The sequence below is a fragment of the Patella vulgata genome, chromosome 6 (genome assembly GCF_932274485.2).
Source record: "Patella vulgata chromosome 6, xgPatVulg1.2, whole genome shotgun sequence".
Classification (NCBI taxonomy): Eukaryota; Metazoa; Mollusca; class Gastropoda; family Patellidae; genus Patella; species Patella vulgata.
In genome coordinates, this window is record NC_065884.2 from 27,657,328 (window position 1) to 27,677,271 (window position 19,944).

General features: G+C 37.1%; 2 protein-coding genes across 2 annotated transcripts; both read right to left on the reverse strand.

The window, feature by feature from the left end:
* Positions 1-428: 428 nt before the first annotated feature.
* On the reverse strand, positions 429-5,002 carry LOC126824321 (uncharacterized). The gene is made up of 3 exons (XM_050553522.2): positions 4,627-5,002; positions 4,218-4,302; positions 429-435 (listed from the first exon to the last, which is right to left on the reverse strand). The coding sequence occupies exons 1-3, from the start codon at positions 5,000-5,002 to the stop codon at positions 429-431; spliced, it is 468 nt and encodes a 155-aa protein (XP_050409479.2).
* A 5,742-nt stretch (positions 5,003-10,744) lies between these two features.
* On the reverse strand, positions 10,745-18,251 carry LOC126824322 (uncharacterized). The gene is made up of 2 exons (XM_050553523.2): positions 17,061-18,251; positions 10,745-10,754 (listed from the first exon to the last, which is right to left on the reverse strand). Exons 1-2 carry the CDS (start codon positions 18,248-18,250, stop codon positions 10,745-10,747), a joined length of 1,200 nt encoding a protein of 399 aa, XP_050409480.2. The 5' UTR covers position 18,251.
* Between the last annotated feature and the right edge of the window lie 1,693 nt (positions 18,252-19,944).

Consider the following 19,944-nt stretch of genomic DNA (forward strand, 5'->3'; position numbering starts at 1 on the left):
TTATAGTGGGAACCCCTCAGGTAGGAAGAATCGGGGTTCATCAGCCCCTAATCCGTCTCTGGTATCATTTAGACCGATATTTACCACAGGTTCATTAATGTCTTATGTATTTCAAGTATTACTGTAGCAATCAAAAAAAAACTTGTGAAATTAAGTTATATTTTACTACCCTCTCGTTGGTTTTGTGCGCCATTTTATTACCAGACTTGGCAGCCATTTTGAAATAAATGGCCGGCACCATGTGAAAAATACATTGTTTGAATTGTGTTTTTGTCAAATTCTTTTTTTCGACACTTTGTCTTTGAAGAGTACCTTTTAACCAACGGTCACATTGATTGTGGCCGCATGTTATACACTTCACTGGTTTATAGTCTTTGATCTTTTAGTTCCCTGTCCTGTGCTTAACAAACTGTTAGTAACATCTCAGTTTATAGCCTTCAGACATTACATCAAGATTCACACAATTAAACTATATCGAACAATCAATGTAATAATAGGATCTAAATTACATAATACGTAATGTACTTTACAATAGCTGGTAGCAAGTAAACAATAGAGGGGTGAGTATAGTTTAAAGGTTATTAATCTTTAACATATGCCATATTTGACGTGTTTTAGCGCATGACATCTTAAGATAACTCAAAATAGCATATTTCATTCTAACCATATCTAATTAACTTATTCCTCATCCCGAAATATCTGGTTGTACAAATTGGTTATTAAAATGCTATTTTAATGCAAATTGATAATAGGAAATGTACATTTTTTTTTATTAAATTTACCTGCTGCTTTTGACACGATGAATCCTTCTATTCTTTTACGTAGACTTCATTTTAAATTCGGTATTTGTGGCTCTGCATTAGATCTATTAGAAAGCTATCTTGTGGTAGAAAACAGTGTATTTTAGTTAATTGTAAATCGTCTTCTGAATCTGTTTTTGTCAAGGTTCTGTTCTTGGTCCGATTTTATTTACCTTTTTACACCACAATTAGGTGATATTTTCAGAAAATATGGTCTCAGTTTACATTTGTATGCCGATGATACTCAATTATACACGGTGGGTAGGTGGTTAAGACGCTGGCTCACTAGCCTGGAGGTCGGGTGTTCGATCCCTGCATTGGCCGAGAAAGTTCATCTGGATTTTCCGACGTGGTTCCGCCCTTGTCAGTGATGCAGGACGGAGGGCCTGACAAGGACAGCTGTCTAGTCCTTCTGATGAGACGAAAAACCGAGGTCCCGTGTATACATGGGAATGCACGTAAAAGATCCCTTGGCAGATGGAATTCGATATAAGAGTTGGCGATAGTGCCGCTGCCCGGGCAAAATTTCCCTCATCGCACACTGTATGGCATATGCCTTTCTTCATTAGCCCAGTAAAGGAGAAGAACAGTAGGACGTTAAACCCCATTTCAATTTATCAAATTTGCAACTGTATTAGTGAAATTAGAAAATGCATGTCAAAGAGCTTTCTAAAATTGAATGATGGTAAAACCGAATATTTGCTATTAGGCTCAAGGCATCAATTAAGTAAATTTGCACATGATACCCCCCCCCCCCCCAGTTATAATTGGTAATTGTGATATATTTTCATCTTATTCTGCCCGTAATATTGGCGTAGTCTTTGATAGTTTTATGCTTATGAGAGCTCAAGTAAATAACATTTGTAAATTGTGCTATTTTAATATCAGAAATATAGGTAAATACGTACATTTGTAACTGTAGAGACCACTAAGTCACTTGTTAATTCTCTGGTCACTTCTCGATTAGATAACTTTAATTCACTTTTAGTTGGTTTACCTTTAAAGCTTATTGATAAATTATAAAAAGTACAGAATACTGCAGCTAGACTTGTTACTTTAACTAAGAAATGCGACCAAATAACTCCTGTTTTATATAATTCACACTGGTTTCCTTTTAAATATCGAATTGATTTTAAGATTTTATTACTTACACGTACTTTTAAATGTTCAAATAATTTAGCTCCCGTTTACCTCTCAGATGTTTTAGAACTTTATACACCTGTCCGAAAATTACGTACATCAGATAAACTACTTTTACAGCCCAAAACTGTTGAACTAGTCTCTTATGGTCAGCGCTCTTTTAGTTATCAAGCACCTGTTTTACGGAATAATCTACCATTTAGTTTCAGATGTAGTACATCTCTATAGTCTTTTAAAAAAAAACTTAAAACACATTTATTTAATCAGGCTTGTAACTGACTCTGTATACAATCGTTAACATGTCCATAATCTTGTTGTATATTTATGATTACATTGTCACTTTGTAAAGTGCCCATGAACATGTTTTATAAAAGGGTGCACTATAAATAGGCTGTAATAATACATGTAATAATAATCTTAAATGGTTATTGTGAAGTTATTTTAAAACTCATAAATCCAACTGTTTGATTTCATCTAATGAACAAAACACAAACACATTTTATTTTCAAAATATATAGATAAATGTATTTTTAAAAAATGTATACATGTTGAAAATTGACATCAGTTAAACTAGGGTGCAATTGAAGCCTGTCATATCTACATCCCAGATCTAGTGTTACTTTTTCGTTAATGTTGTGGTATACACATACTTACTCGGTTCATTGTTATGATTGGCATATAGATGGCGTTAATGTACTTTATCTTATGTTACATGCTTTAAGGGACGGACATTGCCAGGTAATGACTGTCCTTTTAACATATAAACAAAATAATCATTTCTGCTCGTTTAACTTGAAAACTTATCTAGTAACCTGAAATTATCAAGGTTATGTTTCAATAGCATATAGTTTAGATTATTCAGGTATTACCATATTAAACTGATTATCTACTAACCTGCAAGAATCAAGGTTAGGTTTTAATAGCATATTTTCGATTATACGCGTCTGTCTGTTAAAGTAATTCCTTTGTCGGTAGATGTGAACAAAACATACACAGCAAGGGCAATTGCGCCGTCAATTTTTAAGATCTGTATATCTGACCATAACCCTTTAATAAAGTAGAACGTTTGTGAAAATTCTAATGTTGCGTATGTGTGATGTTTCCATGTTTAATTTTAGATTTTTATACGTACAAGATCTGTTATATTACACCAATCAACTTTAACACGCTTACATACCATCACATCCAGATTGAAAGGGTGGGGGGGGGGTGGCCACAAATTCAAAAAGCATGTTAACCAAATTAAGTAAAAATGAAAGATAAAATCGATTGTCGACCCAAATAATACCACCCACATCATTAAGTACAAATGTTAAAGATTCCATGAATATGTCGGATGTATATTATATCAACCCTGGGCCTATTCGTCTCATACTAATGTCGACAACACAGTATACATTGTATACGCCCAATTTCATTGTAGATGCATTATATCGCCATGAACCCTATCGCTTTTCAACTTGGACGGGAAGTGGGACTAACTGATTCAATGAAATAAAACTTAGTTTTACATTGAAAATTTATTTTAAAAACCTGTTATTAATGCGAAAGTCAATAGTTCAGTGCTTTATTGCGGCAATTTGGGAATTAATGGGTTAACTACAATAACAGTATTTCAGTAGATCAGGACGAGTTTGAGTTATACATCGTGGTTGGGTACCGTAAGCGTTTGCTCTACTAATGTCCTTTTCATTTAAAGTCAATATATCTTTATCTAAGTCGTGTTGCACAGTCGATTCAAAATAACCATTACCAGGCTCTGTAGTCATAATTACCTGGTAAGATATTATTTTCCAGTTCGATGTAGAATAAAGGTTCAATAGATCGGCATGTGGACTATATTTTAGGATTTTTAAAACACGTTTTATTCGCAGCAAAGCACATTTATTGCGCATTTCTGAAGTTAATTCATTTAATTTTGAAATCACCGTATATATCACCCGTATTAAAAAACGTGACTGTTCCACGGGTTGCCAGTCTAAACATGCACACCAATGTGTGCTTAATCCTGCATGCAGACATGTACGTTCTTTGGGAATTTCTTTGAATAAACTAATTCCCCGCTTTGAAATGTTTCCCATTCCTGTTCCAGTAAAATTAAGGATTTCTTTGAGTGTTTCATATATATCCAAAGGGGTAGTTAATCGATGTGCATTGATTTTGAAATTCCTAATAACTTCGGGATACACACGTTCAAACCATGGCGGAAATCTGAAGGAAAAAAAGGACATTCTTTCCTCCTGTTTACCCTGAACTGTTGACCGAAAGTTTTCGAACCTGGCTCCATGGTCACTCATAAATATTAACAAAGTTTCATTTAAATGTCCACTGCTTTCTAAATATTTCATTAGCTCAACAATATCTTCATCCATATATTCGATATTATTGTTATTTTCATGACTGATTTCACCATGAAAACCAAACATAAACTTTCTCTTGGATTCGTACACTTTGAACATATCTTTAAGATATTCCATAAAATAAATATGTTTAGGTTTAGAACCATAACAATATGGTCGATTGATGGGTGGGTTCTTCATAAACAAACTTAGGAAGGAATGTAAATATGACCTTAACAACGGCATTAATCCATATTCCAATTCAAAATCCGCTGCGACATAGAAAGGTCTTAGGTAGTGATCTGTAGGTGGACTCTGGAATCCGTTTAACTTAAACTGAAAACAACCGAGTCCAGGGAGATCATCAGCCCAAAGAGTAACGTAGCCGGCTTGTTTAAAGTCTTTCCATATGAAAGGTTTTTCGTCAAATGTTGTCGCGTCTTTGAAACCCTTTCTCATATCCCCTAACTCTTCCAATAAATGCCCTGTTAACATGGGTGCAAGAAACCTAATAGTACCGTCCCCAACAATATTATAGTTCTCTAATTCTATTCCTTTTAAAATGTTCAAAAAATAATTTCTAGATTTAGGAAGTTTTCTTATGGATGTCATTCGGGACACGGAATCCAATCCAAAGATAAAAACATTTAAATCTATGCGTTTATGTTGCTGCTTTAGTTCCTTTAAACTACCGAGTATCTTAGGATTATATGCAACTCCCATGTGTCTATTGGTATAAGAATGTCCTTGATTTGAGTCACATTCTGCTCTAAAGAAATCGAAGAGTAATAAAGTTCCATTTTTGATATTTTTAATGCATTTACCTTCGACAGTATGAAAATCGTCCCGGAAAAGTAAGGGGTAAATGTCACAGGTAATATCGCCATATAATTTCTGAATGTTTTTCGATATATAAAACGTGCCGTTGTCAACGTACACCCAATTCTCTTCTTCGCTACACTGCAATTTGGGAATACTGTAGAAATATTTAGCTAGGGAGGGGTGGTAAGGATCTAACTTTGGATGAACACATGCTGTTCTTGAATCATTTTGTGCTTGTTTTCGAGGAAGTACTTCGGTGGAATGATCTTTGCTGGAAAAGTATTCGTTCAAAATATGTGTGTAAACTTGTTCGTCTTTAGTAGATATAGGCCTTGGTTCTTTGTCAAGATTGGATCTTCTCTTCTCGTTAATACCTGTGTGTACCGTGTGCAGGTTATATAATATGATGATCGCCAGAAAACCAACAGAGATAAGAAATAACAATCGGTTCCGTTTCTTCAAAGAACAAATTATCCAGTGTTTGGCCAAACCGTATAAATTCAACATATAAACCATTTTATCTGCAATAGAAAAAGAAATTAAATTTTCAACGATTGTCAGGAACCAGTGTGGTTCATTAACCTGAATGTACCCTTTCGATCCCGGTCTTGGTGGAGACAGTTCCCAAGGAAACTAACGAGAAGATCCTGCGATCAATCCGGTGATGGCCGAGAAAGTTACTAGGGATTTTCCAGCGTAGTTTCGCTTTGTCACTGATGTGGCAAGCTGATCTAGCAAGGAACCGTGTCTAGTCGTTTGGGTGGGACGAAAAATCACACGAATACGTAAAAGATCCCCTGACTGTTTGAATTCAACACTACATTGCATATGCATTAGCCCAATTAGCAAGTAAATATGACGTTAAACTCTATTTCATTTGTATGAACGGTTTCGTTGTATGCAGACCAAGTTCCCCGTTTTGGCGAAACAACATAAATTCAACATATAAATCATTTTGTCTGCATTAGAAATACAAAATCTGTTATCGCTGTCCGGAACCACTGTCACTCAGTGCGTAAGACGCTGATTCACTAAATGGATGGGGGATCCCTGTGTTAGCTGAGAAATTTTCGCGTCTTAGGAATGTTGTCCGACACCGAACAACATCTAGACATTCAGATGGGTTCCCAAAATGTCGAGGTCTCCTGGCAGATGAAATTCGATTAATCATTGAATGAAACGGTGTGTATCGAACTTCAGCTCCAACCGGGATTTATTATATGGTGAAATTTATGAGAGAAGCTAAATTATATCACAAAAACAAAATATTTATAACATTAAACAGATCTTTAACGCATACAAATATTTAATTGTAAACATAATATGGTGAAAAACTATATCACAAAAAACAAATATTTATATCCATTAATAAAAACAAATATCACAGTTCGAGTATCTAAAATTATACATAGATTTATTTTATTGGTACTTCAAACAATAAAGACAAGAATTACCAATAGGGTAAGATTGACAAAAATTATGACTGCAAACATTGTAATGGACGGAAAGACACATGACATCATTATTTATCCTAACGGTTAAGGGGTCTCACAGTTTCAGGTCAATACCCCATATGTCAGTCAAAACCTAGTGTGACCACCATTGGCATTGATCACTGCCACACATTTTCTGTGCAGTGAGTGGAACAGGCGATTTGCGAAGGCCTGGGGATCCCCCTGCACACACCCAGAGCAGCTGTGCGTATTTTATCGGCAGTTGTTCATACGCCTTTGAACCTCATCCCACAAGTGTTCGATTGGGTTCAGATAAGTGACGAGGGCTGGCGACGGTAGAACACGGATATTGTACTGTTGGGAACAGGCCATGGTAGCGCTGGCAACATGAAGACGAACGTTGTCCTGCTGGAAAATGTATTGTTGATGTTGTGCAATAAATGGAACAGCGCGAGGTCTTATAAGACTGAGCTGTGACGCCGTGTCCCCGACCTTGACCTACATTCTGGAAGCACATTGGTCCAAGTATCACATTAAGTCCAGTCCCTGTCCATATCATAACGCTAGACCCTCCCAATGGATCCAATTTCAAAACGTTTCTGTTGGCGAAACGGTCACCTCAACCCTGCCCAATTCTAACTCTTCCATTTACATGGGGACACAAAAAGCGACTCTCGTCAGAGACGGTGACACGTCTCCACGCACGATGTCGTCAATTATGATGACCACTGAAATCGTGCCTGTCGATATCCTGGTTAGAGAACGGCGAATTGCTGGTCAGCGACACCTTAGGTTGTTGGAACGTAGGCGTCTGATCACAGAATCCCGGCTAATACGTCCATTATGTCATGGTCTCTCGAGCAGCTTGGAACCGATCTCGCTGGCGGTGATGAGTAATCTGCCGATCTTGTCAAAGTGAGGTGACTCTGGGACGACAGCTCCGAGGAAGGTCATCTGTGATCTGTGTTGCATTGTATCCATGCTGGAGACGGTAACTTGTGGTTATGTTTACGTTGAAATGATGGACAACCTCTTGTACAGACTCTCCAGCTTCCAAACGTCTGATAGCCTGGTTTCTCTGAATTGTAGTTAAGCGTGGCCTTGTTGAACAATGCCAAATATTGGTCACGGTTTTGTCCCACCAAAGGTCGGGAAAACTCGTGTACGTTCGATTTCACGAGAAATGTTTGCATGATGCTCAGATATTCATTAAAATGCATGGTGCATTCTGGCGATTCATTAATTCAATGCGTTCTTAATTACACGGGGCTTCCACAAAGCAATCAAAACTGTCCCTAACAACACCCGGCTGTTCAACATTCTAAACTGCGGATCAATTTCTGGTTCTGAGGTTTGTATGAGAGTTATAAAACCGGTTGGTCAAAACTATTGTGAAATGGCTTGCAAGGGTAGTACATCGAGCTGTCGTCCTTGAGATACTTGCACTCAGTCAAAATGTGCTTAACTGACAGTGAAGGCGAAAACCCTTGTTAGTGCGATAGAGGCTACAGTTTGTGACGGATTTTTTCTTCAATGTGGTGTGAAGTATTATGGTCATAAGAGCTCGAATCCTATTGATTTTCAGCACTCCGCGACCTTCACTTCCGGGGTTACTCTCCCTCCTCTGAAAACCTTGTTAAGTTTTTTCCAAATTTGGTTTTATGATTTGGGGTCGCTATTCAGTGTTAAACAGCCAGGATGAACCCTTTTAATTTTCAGCAATCTAATATTTTCTGTTACAAAGATATATTTGTCCAGAAAAGCCTGTGTACAATAGATGTGGAAAGGGACAGGGATATGGGCAGTGTAAACAAATAGTCTAAAATTAGGATAAAATCCTATAAACCAGTTTAATAGTTGTTAATATGTCGACGTTTTCATATATACTCTTCAAAAAAGTAGCGGATATTGAAATGCAAATACCTATGCAGGTTGTGATATGATAAATAGTCATGGACACTTGACATGCTTTGAGAGTATATTCACAGACGAAGAACTTATCGCCCCAACAGAACCACTGAGCTGCACATGCGACACGCAATAGCGCCATACACGGTGTATCTCTTTGCGAGTGAAATGGGGCCGTCAGATAAACCGCCCATATGAACTGTTTATCTTCATGTGTAGGCAATTGGCCTGTTATTAACATACACTGGTTAGCTCTAATAAAAACAGCAGTGCATTTCCGCAGTTTTGTATTGTTGCTGAATATCCCCTACGTTTTTTGAAGAGTATAGTTCACATAATCCATGCAACAATTTAGAGCGTGTATACGGACTGACAAGTGTATTCTTCACGAGAATAAACCTGTATTCCATGATGGTCTATTTTAGACACAATAGAAAGGCGTCGTCGATTTTTTCCTTCGCAGCTTGATGTTATAAACAGTGATGTGAATGCAACGTTGTCTCTTGCGTCTATTTAGAAAAGGTTGGCTCAAATTCAACTACAAATCAGAAGATCTGCATTCATCAAATCTCATAACTACAAACAGAATACCGCTTGGTAATGTCTATTATGTAGACAATTCATGTATCAAATATATGACAAGTTAATTAATAATCTAGCTTAATTTACCTTATTTGTTTTGTGTAGGTTTTAGCATGGCACGTTTGGATGACAATGATTACAGTAGCAGTCGAAATATACAAAAATCTGTCAACATAACAAAACAACACAATTACAATTGAGTTATCTTTATAACGCTTGAGGCTATCCTCTTGTGTGTCAAACTAACGTGTATGCGTGTAAATTTATTCGAGCGGTATTAGGCACTGACTTGCTCGAGACCATAAAACCACATAAAATACAGACAGTATCCTCCACGTGTATTTAATGACATCGTCAAGCGAGTTCAGAATATTTCAATAACGTACGATTGGCACGTTGCCCGTACCGTCATTTGAAATAATGGTACGCCAACATCAATGGTCACATCTGTATTTTAAGCAGAATTATTTCCGTTATCCACCGACACCCTTTTAATTCTAAAGGCCCGGTCCCACTGCACTTACGGATGCAAAGAGAATGTAAAACGGGGGAAAAACGTGCCCTCCGTTTGAAAACGCCATGCATCCGTTGTGTACTCATTGCATACTTGTTTCATACGCTCTAACCATTGAGCATCCGTTCACTTTGATTTCATCCGCGCAAAAAGATTTGAGCTGCACAAAACTTTTATAACGGATAAACTTTCTGCCGTGTAAGATGTAAATGCGCGACATATACGAGCACCAAACGTTCCATGTCCGTTATCATCCGTTAAACGTCCACTGTATCCTCTCTGCATCCTCGCAACTCACATCCGCTCCAGCTGAAAACGGAAAGAGGGAGGAAAGATAAGGTACATGGAACGTCTATACATCGTTAGTAGCACGGAAATAGAAAGGATGTAAGCGTATGCATCTCGTATATAAAGTTTTCAAAACGGACAAAGCGTTTGTATCTGGGATGTATCTGGTATATTGAAGGATGTCTGGAGTTTGCCTAACCCCTTCGGAGCTGTCATCCACTTACATCCGCTTTCACCCGCTAGGCTTCCGATGACACCCATTTAACATCCCCGCTACATACTTCCCACGTTCGTTCTTTTCCGTTCTGTTTTCGCAAATTTTCGTCAATTTTGTCCATTTCTGGAGCGGATGAAAACGGATGGAGCCACCCCCGAAAGTTTGCTCGTCCGCTGTGTCCTTTTTGCATACGTTTTGTGTCCATCAGCCACTGGGACCGGGCCTTACGTTATTATACACCAATACATAACAAGCGGTTGTCATACAAGATACACCCACATTTTGCAATAGGAGAACAGGGAAAATAAAAAGGACTAATCCTCACATTGTTCCAATGATTGAAATCGAATATGAAAGAAATGTGTTAAAAACTGTAGCCTCAAACGCGTTTTAGCGAAGGGGGATACCTTCGGAAAGGAATGTCACGGATTGCTGAATATCGATAGGGTTTGTCCTCTTATGATCCCAATGGTTTTCAGTACTTATCTAGTTTTATAGTCTGATGATATATTTCACATTTCTTTATTTTCAGTTTACTGAATTAATATATTTACGTTTTCCTTCGTCCGGTTTTTATAGTCTAATAATAGGTTTTATCTTTCATGATTTCAAGTTCATTGAATTAATATATTTACGGTTTCTCTCGTGCAGTTTTACAGTCTTGTAATAGGTTTTATCTTTCATGATTTTCTGTTTATTGAATTAATATATTTTTTATTTGTCCTGCTTTTCCGACGTGGTTTTCCCTTGTCAGTGGTGCAGGACGGAGAGCCTGACAAGGACAACTGTCTCGTCTTCATTAGCCCAGTCGGAGCAGAACAGTAAGACGTTAAATATCATTTCATTTAATTTCACACCATTGCAGGGGTTGGAGTATAACTTGGGTGTATTTGTACACCCAGTATAAAACCTTGAACGCTAAACTTCGAGGGCTACAGACGAAGTTAAAGAACTTTAACTTCCTTCTGAACTGTCTCTTCATCAAACAGGTTCTACACATCATTGCTATTCCTTCAATCTCTATTGAGAGTCAAGCCTTCTTCATGTTGAATTACCCCAGCTTGTGCAACGCACTTGAGAATCAAATGATGAGTTGAGGGTGGAAACTCTTGACAGTTTCCGAAAAGCTCGTTCTGTGCTAAAATGGAAGATGGATGGCTAATTCAGTGCATATGAGAAGACTTCCTCAAAACAAATCTAAATGCAGTTAAAATCACCTTGGCGTTTTGATGAAGTATCAGAGAGACTGCGATTAGATGTGCCAGACAATGAACTGTACATGAATATGCGATTTATATAGTCTGTAAAAATATAAGTTACAAAACGATCGAACTGGCTGAAATTTGGTGATGCGCTATCAGAATGGAATGTCGCGCAACGTTTATTATCGACAGTATTCATCCCCAGACTTACAAGCTGAAGCCTCTATCGTGTTCAAAAAGGTTTCGAAAAAGGTGGTGCAACGCTGAATATCGAATGGTGAGGGTGGCGACATAATGCGTCTAAAAACCAGCTGAAATGTTTCATGATTAAATACTACACCAAATATAAAACAACCAACCAAACAAAATTTCTCTTAAAATATACAGTTGACATGTTTTATAGCCACGGAAAGGGGTGTCATCTAGAGGTTAAAGGGCACCATTAAAACCTGGTATAGCTACTTTTCAGATCTGGTGTTTTATTGCTAAAGTTACGGCTTACACACTCGTCTAAGTGTCATGATTGGCATATAGATGAAGTTAATGTACTTCATTTCGTTTAACCTGCTTTAAAGGGACATTGTCAGTTAATGTCTGTATTTTTAACATAGAGACAAATATGTCATTTCAGCGCGTTGATTTCTCAACAGACTTATAATAATAAATTTTATTCTTACACTAAGTGCAATAAATATGAAAAATAAATATATACAAGAAGTTCTCAATTAATACAGAGTTAATTAATTATTTCATTTAAGTTTATATATTCAGATGGTGAACGATCTCTTAAATCTATGTATTCTTGTATAGCATTTCCTATTCTCTTATCATTTTCCTTCCAGGAACTTTTATCGTGGCATTTACAATATTTATCAATGACTTACGTTCTAAATTATACTTTGTTATATTATAATGATATGATAAGTAATTGTTATTGTTGCAAATAGTAGAATGACTTTCCAACGATGCAGTACGACAACATATGAAGACATAAATCACTACTGTTTTTAATACTATGATAAAACTTAATAAAACGTTTATGAAGCTGAGTTTCAATTGTCAAATCTTGACATATACACTTTCCACGGCCAGTGCCAGAACATGGCAGTATTCGATCCTCACATTCTAGACCTGATCGTTCCACCCAGGAATAACTCCTTCGAATTACATCTTTTTTGTGTGGAATACATTTCTCACCGGCATCAATAGTGATTCTGACAAGAGTATCAAAATAGAGAGAGAGAGAGAGGCGGAGAGAGAGAGAGAGGGGGAAATGGGGTTTAACGTCCACTCGACACAAACTAGGTAATTTCGGGACTAACATATGGTTTAATTTTATTTCACTAATTCGCTTGCGCGTAGGGGTCTTTAGCAGTGGAAGGAAACCGTAGCACCCGGAGAAAACCCACGAGGTTGGACAGGCGCCCCTACTCATTGTCATGCACAACCGGGGATTCGAAACCACGCCAGTTAACTCAGTGACAGGCTTTATGATACTATCAAAATAGACCTCAAGTTCTACTTTATGTTTTGTACATTTAGAATTTTGACAGTATAAATCATTGTATGGTATACTAATATTATCAAGTGATTGATACTCTTGAATGCTTTTAGGCGTTGCTTTATTCCATCGAATACTAGGACGTACAGGATTTGTTGCTGTCGTTTCATAATAGTCAGTTGGAATAACACTGATCGGATAGATTATCTACATCATGACTAGATTTATAGCTTATAATGTCACTAATTAAAGGGACTATCCCGATTTGAACATAGTTTGAAAAATAAAAATCCGAGTACGTATAAAATTTAAACGCCAAAATACAGATGAATGGTGTATTTACCTAGTCTCAAAATTTTAGCTCAAAATATTAAGTCGTTTGGCCGTAAACGTCAAAACCGCTTATCAGGACACGTAACCCTTTTAAGATTTCGGATCAATTCTTTCGTTGGGTGACCTGATAATAGATTGCCGTTCATATTGGAGATCTATACAGTGCATGACCCAAGTGCTGTACTTCATAACGAAAGGTAAAATTCACCTACAAGTTCTTTTTTATAAAGTAAAAATCTGGTTTTATCCAGACACCGTATAATACAGCTTGGGACACCAGTCTCCATTTTCTGATGAAGACTGACGGGTTTACGTTGTTTGAAAACGTATCACGTATATTGAATTAGTTGCTCGGCCCCAGGATAGAGGGTTTTAAGGGATTTTAACACAAAATTAGGCCCCTTTATTCTCCAAAATATATTCGAGATTGGCTCTTTAAATTCTGAGATAGAAAAAAGTGATCTATAGTCGATTTTTCACCGTTGATTTTACTTTTACAGGAGTATAACACATTGCTTGATATGTGGTTGATACCGCACTCTAAAGAGAGATTTGTGGTAAATTCGGTTAGTCGTATCGTTTGGATGAACGTAAGGCGTTTTAAGTCTGTATTCAAATCCTCTCCTATAATAACATGATATGTTGGGTTTTGTTCTACAACTGTTTGAATCTCTTGTAACGTGTGATCGAATTCGATCAGATTACAACTATCACAAGGCATGTAAACGTTACAAATGTTTATATCTCTACATTTTACGGTTATAGCGCATATTCGTTTCGACTGAAATGCTATTGTTAGTAATAAACACAGAAGGCTGCTACGCCAGAGAATTGAACAACCCCCGCATGGCCTGCCAAGAATCATTTGATTGCTTTGCATGCTCGAGATTCCATGAGAACCTATGTTAGAAGCCAGCGTTCTTGGATAAGCACAATATCAGTCATCACATAGTTTTGAGATATAATTGATACGGCCAGTTCCTGAACCATGCGAGTTATATGTTGCGATATTAAGGGCCGCCATGAGTTAATTGCTCGGTACGAGGAGCATGAGGAATAAATCGTGGAACTCGAACACCTTGGGGCCAAAGAGATTCATCAAAGAGTTTTCCAAATTCTTCTGATGACAACCAGAGCTTAAACGATTTGAATTTTGAGAGATGGTTCGAGACACATACCAGTTTATTTATTGTAAAGTTTTCGGATTCCAAAAAAGTAGATATTTGGTTCTCAGTTGCGTCTTTATCAACTCGATATATGAATAAGTGTCTAAGAGGTGCGGGGGCGCCTTTAAAAGATGACGAACCTGGAGATGATCTTCCTGTAATAAACTGATTTGTCTCTGAGCCCATAGTTTAATCTTTTTATCTAGTAATCTATGGTTATCCTGGTTACGCTTTTGACATTATAGTTTCGACTATCCAGATATTATCACGTTTCCATCATGTCTGTCGTTTAAAGTAATTCTTTTAATCGATAGATGTGAAACCCGCCTTACTTAGTTAGCAAGAGCAATTGTGACTTAAATTCTAATAATGTGGCGTAAGTGTGATGTCCCCGTGTTTAATTTTGGATTAAGACCATCGTGATATGGAATTCAAAGGTTTATTACACTAAACAAATCTGTTTTTCATCATGCTTACCCATCATCAAATTCAACGTTAATCAAACAAGCGAGTCCCAATCCCAAAACAGAGACAACACATATTAATTAAATTGCACATTTAACTGTTTGAAAAGCATCGGGCAATCAATCTGTTTACATTATACTAACATGCTTAAGATCGAACTAAGTCATGGTTTTGATGTAGTGAAAATATACACCAAGTTTAACCACTCTCACACAATCGGAATCAAAGCTACCAATTGCTTATACACTGCTGTATGTGAGCCGGATTTAGTCTTGAAATTGAATCAAAGTTATCGAGCTCCATAGCCTCGACCATACAATTTGATTACAACCCTGCTTAAAGGGACAATAACACTCTTGCTGGCTTGACAGCTCCAGAAAATAAAAAATAGCCTTATTCTACGTACTAGATGTGTTAAGTGTCCTACCTGTTGTGTAAATTATCCATTAAATCCTATTTTAATTGTCCAAAGGGTTTAAAAATATTTTTAAATCCAAGTCACATTTGAAAAGCTTTACGTCAGGCTTTTCAAATCATTTAGTTGAATTTTTCCAATTTTTTAAATTAGGTGTGTTAAGATAAAATTTGTATCATCAATTAATTGGAATATTGTAAAATAGTACAATTTGTGGACCAGAATAAAGATTGGGACATATTATTCAGTTACAACAAGAGTGGTATTTAACCATTTGTGTTGGGGTGGGGGTGAGTGGTTAACGCGCGCGCGTTGGATCTTAAGGTCTGTTATTGAGTTAAGTGGCGTGGTTTCGATTTCTCGCTTGTATGTGATCTTAAGAGTGGTATTTAACCATTTGTGTTGGGGTGGGGGTGAATGGTTAACGCGCGCGCGTTGGATCTTAAGGTCTGTTATTGAGTTAAGTGGCGTGGTTTCGATTTCTCGCTTGTATGTGATAAGGAATAGGATCGTCTGTCCATCCTCTTGGGTTATCTCCGGGTCCTCCGGTTTCCTCCCATTGCTAAAGACCACTACGTGCAAGCGAATTATTGAAATAGAATTGAACCATATGTTAGTCCCGAAATGACTTAGTTTGTGTCGAATGGACGTTAAACCCCTTCCCCCCTCTCTCTCTCTCATAACCATTTCAGCAGATGGTAAATTATGTGGTCTGTAGAGCGTTCACAAGAAATTGTAAAGAACGGTCAGGTGACGACAATATTATAATGAAATAAAACTTATATAAGTTAACATCTAACATTTATTTTACAAAATTATTCCTAAAATAACAAAAATCCCTTGGAAAAAATCTACACTATAGAAACAAACCATCAGTATATAAATTATCGCTCTTACTTAGCTCAACAAATAGCAATACACTGAAAAATCTTCGTATATATTTATATTTGGTTACGAAGAAACCCTAGTAACAAACTTATAATGAAATGAAATGAAATGGGGTTTAACGTCCTACTGTTCTGCTCCTATGCTGGGCTAATGAAGACGGGCATACGCCATACAGTGTGCTATGAGGGAAATTTTGCCCGGGCAGCGGCACTATCGCCTACTCTTATATCGAATTCCAACTGCCAGGGAATCTTTTACGTGCATTCTAATGTATACACGGTACCTCGGTTTTTCGTATCATCCGAAGGACTAGACAGCTGTCCTTGTCAGCCCCCCCCCCCCGTCCTGCATCACTGACAAGGGAGAACCACGCCGGAAAATCTGGATTAACTTTCTCGGCAAATGCAGGGATCGAACACCCGACCTCCAGGCTAGCGAGCCAGCGTCTTACCCACTTAGCAAACTTATAATAACTGTTTTGCAAAATGAATTAATTTAATTAAATAAGCAAATAATTTCTATATTACTTATTGTTGACTGATATTCTCATGAACAATATGTATTGCCCTATGTTAAACGGTCTAATTATACGCATTTGGAATAAACAGTTACAATGCAATAGTAAAACACAATATCGATATGTATAAAAAATATACATTATAGTACGACGTTAAATACACACACAAACAGACACACACACACGTACGCAACCAGTCAATAGTTCGGTGCTTTTTTGGGGAATTAACGGATCAACTACAATAACAGTATTTCAGTAAATCAGGATGAGTTTGGGTTATACATCGTGGTTGGGTACCGTAAGCGTTTGCTCTACTAATGTCCTTTTCATTTAAAGTCAATATATCTTTATCTAAGTCGTGTTGCACAGTCGATTCAAAATAACCATTACCAGGCTCTGTAGTCATAATTACCTGGTAAGATATTATTTTCCAGTTCGATGCAGAATAAAGGTTCAATAGATCGGCATGTGGACTATATTTTAGAATTTTTAAAACACGTTTTATTCGCAGTAAAGCACATTTATTGCGCATTTCTGAAGTTAATTCATTTAATTTTGAAATCACCGAATATATCACCCGTATTAGAAGATGTGACTGTTCCACGGGTTGCCAGTCTAAACATGCACACCAATGTGTGCTTAACCCTGCATGCAGACATGTACGTTCTTTGGGAATTTCTTTGAATAAACTAATTCCCCGCTTTGAAATGTTTCCCATTCCTGTTCCAGTAAAATTAAGGATTTCTTTGAGAGTTTCATATATATCCAAAGGGGTAGTTAATCGATGTGCATTGATTTTGAAATTCCTAATAACTTCGGGATACACACGTTCAAACCATGGCGGAAATCTGAAGGAAAAAAAGGGCATTCTTTCCTCCTGTTTACCCTGAACTGTTGACCGAAAGTTTTCGAACCTGGCTCCATGGTCACTCATAAATATTAACAAAGTTTCATTGAGATGTCCACTGCTTTCTAAATATTTCAATAGCTCAACAATATCTTCATCCATATATTCGATATTATTGTTATTGTCATGACTGATTTCACTATGGAAACCAAACATAAACTTTCTCTTGGATTCGTACACTTTGAACATATCTTTAAGATATTCCAAAAAATAAATATGTTTAGGTTTAGAACCATAACAATATGGTCGATTGATGGGTGGGTTCTTCATAAACAAACTTAGGAAGGAATGTAAATATGACCTTAACAACGGCATTATTCCATATTCCAATTCAAAATCCGCTGCGACATAAAAAGGTCTTAGGTAGTGATCTGTAGGTGGACTCTGAAATCCCGTAAACTTATACTGAAAACAACCGAGTCCAGGGACATCATCAGCCCAAAGAGTAACATAACCTGCTTGTTTAAAGTCTTTCCATATTAAAGGCTTTTCGTCAAATGTTGTTGCTCCCTTGAAACCCTTTCTTACCTCCCCTAGCTCTCCCAATAAAAGCCCCGTTAACATGGGTGCAAGTACGGTAAGAGTAGCGTCTCCAACAATATTATAGTTCTCTAATTCTATCCCTTTTAAAATGTTCAAAAAATAATCTCTAGATTTAGGAAGTTTTCTTATGGATGTCATTCGGGACACGGAATCCAACCCAAGGATAAAAACATTTAAATCGATGCGTTTGTGTTGCTGCTTTGGTTCCTTTAGACTACCGAGTATCTTAGGATTATATGCAACTCCCATGTGTCTATTGGTATAAGAATGTCCTTGATTTGAGTCACATTCTGCTCTAAAGAAATCGAAGAGCAATAAAGTTCCATTTTTGATATTTTTAATGCATTCACCTTCGACAGTATGAAAATCGTCCCGGAAAAGTAAGGGGTAAATGTCACAGGTAATATCGCCATATAATTTCTGAATGTTTTTCGATATATAAAACGTGCCGTTGTCAACGTACACCCAATTCTCTTCTTCGCTACACTGCAATTTGGGAATACTGTAGAAATATTTAGCTAGGGAGGGGTGGTAAGGATCTAACTTTGGATGAACACATGCTGTTCTTGAATCATTTTGTGCTTGTTTTCGAGGAAGTACTTCGGTGGAATGATCTTTGCTGGAAAAGTATTCGTTCAAAATATGTGTGTAAACTTGTTCGTCTTTAGTAGATATAGGCCTTGGTTCTTTGTCAAGATTGGATCTTCTCTTCTCGTTAATACCTGTGTGTACCGTGTGCAGGTTATATAATATGATGATCGCCAGAAAACCAACAGAGATAAGAAATAACAATCGGTTCCGTTTCTTCAAAAACCAAATTATACAGTGTTTGGCGAAACCATACACATTCCTCATATAAACCATTTTATCTGCAATAGAAAAAGAAATTGATCGAGAATATGACAATCGTCTGCCACAATTTGGTTATATCTTAAAATTGTCAAAACATCAAACATTCATAACCTCCTTTAGAATAAAGTAATTTGACATTTTTTCATTATCTATTTTTGGACTAAGTATAACAAGAACGACCAGCTCCTTACATAATGCACGTTCACGTAATTTCACCAAACTAGGCATTAGGAATGCAGCCAGGTTTTCAAACTATTTATAGGCGCAAAAACTAAAGAAATTAGATTATTTCGATCGGATTTTATTTTCTCGTGTCATTACACTGCGTAGTGAATGATGCAAGATTTGGTTGCGAAAGATCAACCAGACCCATCCAGAAAACCTGTTAACATCAACACTATGGTTGTCCGCAAAGGATCAATCAGAACCACCTTGAAACATTGTTAATATCAATACTATGGATGCTACTTGTTGTAGGCCTATTTAATTATGTCACACGGTTATTACCAAAACCCCAGGTATATCATAACTACATGTAAATTAAAATTATTTTGTCAGCGTTGTTTGAACCCTTGCCACCCTGTTATTCGGCAATATAAACGTAAAAAAACCACCGGATATATGAAGTGAATGTCAAAAAATAATTCACGCCTTAAAAGTGCAGAAACGCAATTGTGGACCGAGGGACGTACATAAAGCTATTATTGATATGGCAGTAATCTTTTTTTAAAATTTCCACCCAATCTTTCAAAACGAAGTCTATGGTGTTCTATTTCGGCCATTGCCTGCGTCGCCCTCGAAAAAAGGCGACGCACCAGGCCAAATCCGCGTCGCCTTTTTCAAGCTATGGAGAAAAAAAAGCAACGTCGGCTTTTTAACACGACGTTGCCTTTTAAAAGGCGTCGCGTTACGCGTTGTCTTTTCTAAACATATATTGTTTACATTGTTGGTGATGAAATGCGCATGTACCGGGAGAATTCATTTGTAGTTTATTTGCCGTTTGGTATTTTATCTTCAATACATTGATTTATGCTGGACACAAGAGACTGCCATTAATATTCTTTATATACTCTTCAAAAAAAGTAGGGGAT